We start from the raw sequence: 4,582 nt of genomic DNA on the forward strand, positions 1-4,582 counted from the left end.
TCCCTGCCATCAAAGAGGTCATATCTACTGTGATGGAGCGTGATCCCACACAGGTGCTGAAATCCATCCCACTCAATAATGACACCGTAGCATGCAGGATTGATGAAATGGGTGCTGATACAGAGGAGCAGCTGTGTGCCATCCTGCGGGAAACTCCATTCAGCCTTCAGCTGGATGAGACAACCACTTCTGACAACAATGTTCTGTTGATGGCCTATGTCCGCTATAGCACCTCCAACAGTCAGGAGATGGCTGAGGAATTTTTATTTTCCAAATATCTGGTCACAGACACCAAGGGCCAGACCATTTTTAATGCACTGGATGCTTATCTACAGGATAAGTCAATCCCGAACAACAACATCCTCGCATGTGCTACTGACGGCGCCCCTTCCATGGTTGGCAGGTACCGTGGCTTCACCACTCTGCTGAAGGAGCAGGTCCCGCATGTCCTCACAGTCCACTGTGTCTTGCACCGCCACAACCTTGTGGCCAAAGCTAAAAGTCCACCTCTCCACAAGTCTCTCAATGTTGCAGTAAAGGCAATAAACAAAATAAAAGCCCACGCCCTGAATAACAGATTGTTCCGACAGCTGTGTCAGGAAAATGATGAGACCTTTGAGCGTCTTCTTCTCCACACTGATGTCCGCTGGCTCTCAAAAGGAAACTGCCTTGCTCGTTTTTGTGAGCTGTTTGACAGCATCGTGGAGTTCCTGGAGGAGGTGGATGCAGCTCTCGGGGAACAGGTGTCATCCAGCCGCTGCGACATCATGTACCTCACAGACTTCTTTGGCAAAATGAATGAAGTCACGCTGAAGCTCCAAGGAAAAGGAGTTACTCTGATCCAGAGCAAGGCGGTCATCCACAGTCTTACCTCCAGGCTGGATCTATACCGGCAGAGCATAGGCAGGAGGCAGTTTGCTCATTTCCCGCTGTTGACCAAGGTGATCTAGCCTAGGCTACTAAATAATGATAATAATAAATAATACATGTAATAAATGTAGGCTCCTCTATGCAACACTATATTTGTGTTCCTGGTTAGTATAAATAACTTATGTTCTGAATGTATTATGAGAATAAAGAAACATCAATTAGTAAACTAATTAGCAATAAAATAACCAGTGTAAAATCGGATGGTAACATTCTGCACCGATAACAATTTCCTGGTTATACTCATTGCAGGTGTCTGAGGCTCTTACCGATGAGCGCCTTCTCATTTACACAGACCACCTGAGGATGGTGAATGCCGACTTGAAGATCCGCTTCAGAGATCTTTTGGACCTCGATGTTCCCACCTGGGTGGTGCAGCCCTTTCAGGCGGACGTGGCGGAATGCGAGCCAGCAATACAGGAGCATCTCATCGACATCCAGAGTGACGATTAGGCCCAGGCTATTTTCCGCACCTCTGGCTGGGGCAACATGTGGGTCAAATACTCTCAGCATTACCCGGCTCTCTGGGAGAAAGCGAGGCTGCTTCTTCTGGCTTTCCCAACCACATACCTCGTGGAGCAGGGATTCAGCCAGGTCCTCCACATGCAGTCCAAGTACCGCAATCGCTTGAACTTGACGGCCTCAGGTGCACTGCGACTGAAACTAAGTTCTCTGCAACCCGCAGTGAAGAAACTGGCGGAGAACCACCAAGCGCAGGGCTCACACTAACCTTCCCCCCCCCCCCCCCGCAATTTGGCGAAATGCAACACCTTTCCGACCTGTTAGTTCTGTAGGCCTAATGTACAGTTTTGTAGCCTACTGTTTGTTCTGCACTGGACATGTGTGAAATTGCTGCTGTTTCGTAGCAGTCTGTTTGTATTCTCTGCTCTTGTCTGAGTTTGTTTAACACTCATAAATATCATTTTTATTCACATTCACATGGCTTTTCTGCTCTCTGGTAAACTAATGATAATGATATTCCAACTGCCCAGTTAAATCAAATCTATTATTTGGCATTCAGTGACATTCTTTTTAAATGATATAACACAGAATTTTAGTCAACATTAATATTCAGGGAAGAAAAATAAATCTACTTTTTTTGATGGGGGGCGGTAAGAGACCTGGATAATGGACAGGGGGGCGCTGGCCCAAAAAAGGTTGAGAACCCCTGCACTAGAGGGAGGACTAGAGAGGGGTCTTGAGAAGGGACTAGAGAAGGGACTAGAGAAGGGACTTGGGAAGGGACTTGGGAAGGGACCAGAAAGGGGTCTTGAGAAGGGACTAGAGCAGGGGTCGGCAAACCGCGGCCCTCGAGCCGCATGCGGCCCTTTAAGCCCACTGCTCTGGCTCCCTTGAGCTTAGATAAAAATAAGAAGAAAATAAAGGTATTTGTAGGACTATTTAAATGTTGTTACATGGTTGAAAATGTTTCGTATCTTGTATTTTGAGGTGATACTGTGACACACAAATAAAAAACAAAACGGTTTTAATTAGGTCAACTAAAATATGCGTCACATCCTGCTACGGTCCCGCGCCAGCGCCTTTTCCTGCGGGTGAATAACCTGACCCCCGGCTCGATGAGCAAACTATGGATAAATCAAAGAAGATAAAAGTACCGGAGGAACACAGGATTTAATTCTGCGTGGACATAGTTATATGCTTTCACAGCAAACGATGCTGGTTAACCGGTATGTTTGATATGTAGAGAGAAGTTGTCAAAGGTGCTGCAGCCTTTACGTATCGAGGAACAACACGGGAGAGGAAGACAGCTGACGATCTTCAGTCATAATTCAATGGGGTATGTAATTTATTTCAGAAAACACTTTTTTTTATATTCCATGGAATGCTCTTAACGTCCCGATAGCAATGAATATATTAAATGCTTTGACAATAAATACATAAACAAATGAATCTCTGGAAGCCGTAGCGCTGTAAAAAGTACGACCAATCATCTGAGCCGGCCCGGCAAAAATAACTGGATGGCCTACCTGCCTGTCAGCCTTCCGTCTGTGCACAAACTTATATCGTGCCCTCATTGGTCATGTGCGCGCTCGTGTGTGTTGGAGGAGGGACTCTGTAAGAAAGTCTGAAGGAAGAGGCAGATTTTTTCCGGTTGTGTATTTTCAAACTCTAGCGCACTCGAGCTGGTTTCTCCATTCTAACCTACCCCACCGTTAACTCTTTTTAGGGTTGAGCTATATGTTTTATTTATTTCAAAGTCGGCCCATTTTAATTATATATTTGTTTCCTCCAAATGTGCAGATGACTCCCCAAGTGCTGTGTTTAATTTATTTTAAAGTAGGCCTCTGTATTATTTTGAATTCTCCTTATAGGAGTTCTTTGTTTCTTATTAGAGGTTAACAGTTTTATATAACGTAATAAATAGCCTAATAAATGCAAAAAAACTGTAGTTTGTCTGATATAACAATAAATACAACTTTATTAGCTATCAAGCTATGAAATATGTTTTGCGGCTCCAGACAATTAATTTTTGTTGGCAAAAGGAGCAAAATGGCTCTTTTGGTCAAAAAGGTTGCAGACCTCTGGACTAGAGGAAGGACTAGAGAAGGGACTAGAGGAAGGACTAGAGAAGGGACTAGAGGAGGGACGAGAGAGGGGTCTTTAGAAGGGACTTGGGAAGGGACTTGGGAAGAGACCAGAGAGGGGTCTTGAGAAGGGACTAGAGGAAGGACTAGAGGAGGCACTAGAGGAGGGACTATGGCTGCTGGGGCCGGAACCATGGCTGCTAGGGCCAGAACTGGGGCCGGAACCGTGGCTGCTGGGGCCAGAACTGGGGCCGGATCCGTGGCTGCTGGGGCCGGATCCGTGGCTGCTGGGGCCAGGACTAAGGCTGGAACCATGACTGCTGGGGCCAGAACTGGGGCCAGAACCATGAATCTTGGGGCTCTGGCTGCTAGTCTGGCCTAGCGACTCCTTCTCTTAGGAGCCTTTTGGAGGCTCTGTGGACCTCCAAAAGCCAGACGAGTTCCAGAGAACGGCTCCTGGACAGGAGCAGGAACTGGGGAAAAAGCAGAGGTTGACTCCAGACGGAACACGCCGAGACGTATGGTGTCAGGTTGGGAATTGGGAGGCAGGGGGCTAGCATACCTGGGGCTAGCAGGCCGGGAAACACATGTCGGGAGGATATCCATCATCCAGCCAGGTAAGAACTTCACAAGACATGGTTTCTCTTTTGCTATCTGGTGCGCCTCTGCCTGAGCAGCCTCTTTCTGCTCAACACTGGACGCTCCCCTCCACCCACCATAGCAGAAAGCCAAAGAATAGGTAAATGTATGTAGTTCCACATCAAATGGATCATCTGCTGGGTCCATCTTGGTTGGTTCGTTCTGTTACGGTGGGTGAAGCAAGCAGGACCCAAACACAGATTTAACAGAAAAATCCTTTATTTCAAGACTACCGTCAAAAACCAGAAAACTCCCCGTTGAACACAGTCACAGACAAACGACGAACCAACAATGACAGACAACAAAAACAGAACTTAAATACACACAAGACTAATCAACGAAACCTGAGACAGGTGAGGAGGGAGGAGAAAACACAGGGGCAACAGGTGAACACAATCAAGTAAACAAGTAGGAGGGAACAGGTAGGAGGGAACACACACAGACAGGAAACCAAAGACAGATCTAAACAA

At 46.7% G+C, this 4,582-nt stretch overlaps 1 protein-coding gene across 1 annotated transcript; it reads left to right on the forward strand.

Annotated features, from left to right (window-relative positions):
* Positions 1 to 392: 392 nt before the first annotated feature.
* On the forward strand, positions 393 to 1,995 carry LOC307016245 (zinc finger BED domain-containing protein 5-like; the record flags this gene model as incomplete). The annotated part of the gene is made up of 2 exons (XM_079645283.1): positions 393 to 941; positions 1,180 to 1,995. 2 exons carry the CDS (start codon positions 393 to 395, stop codon positions 1,378 to 1,380), a joined length of 750 nt encoding a protein of 249 aa, XP_079501409.1. The 3' UTR covers positions 1,381 to 1,995.
* Between the last annotated feature and the right edge of the window lie 2,587 nt (positions 1,996 to 4,582).

Source organism: Notothenia rossii, assembly GCF_949606895.1.
Source record: "Notothenia rossii genome assembly, chromosome: 8".
NCBI lineage: Eukaryota > Metazoa > Chordata > Actinopteri > Perciformes > Nototheniidae > Notothenia > Notothenia rossii.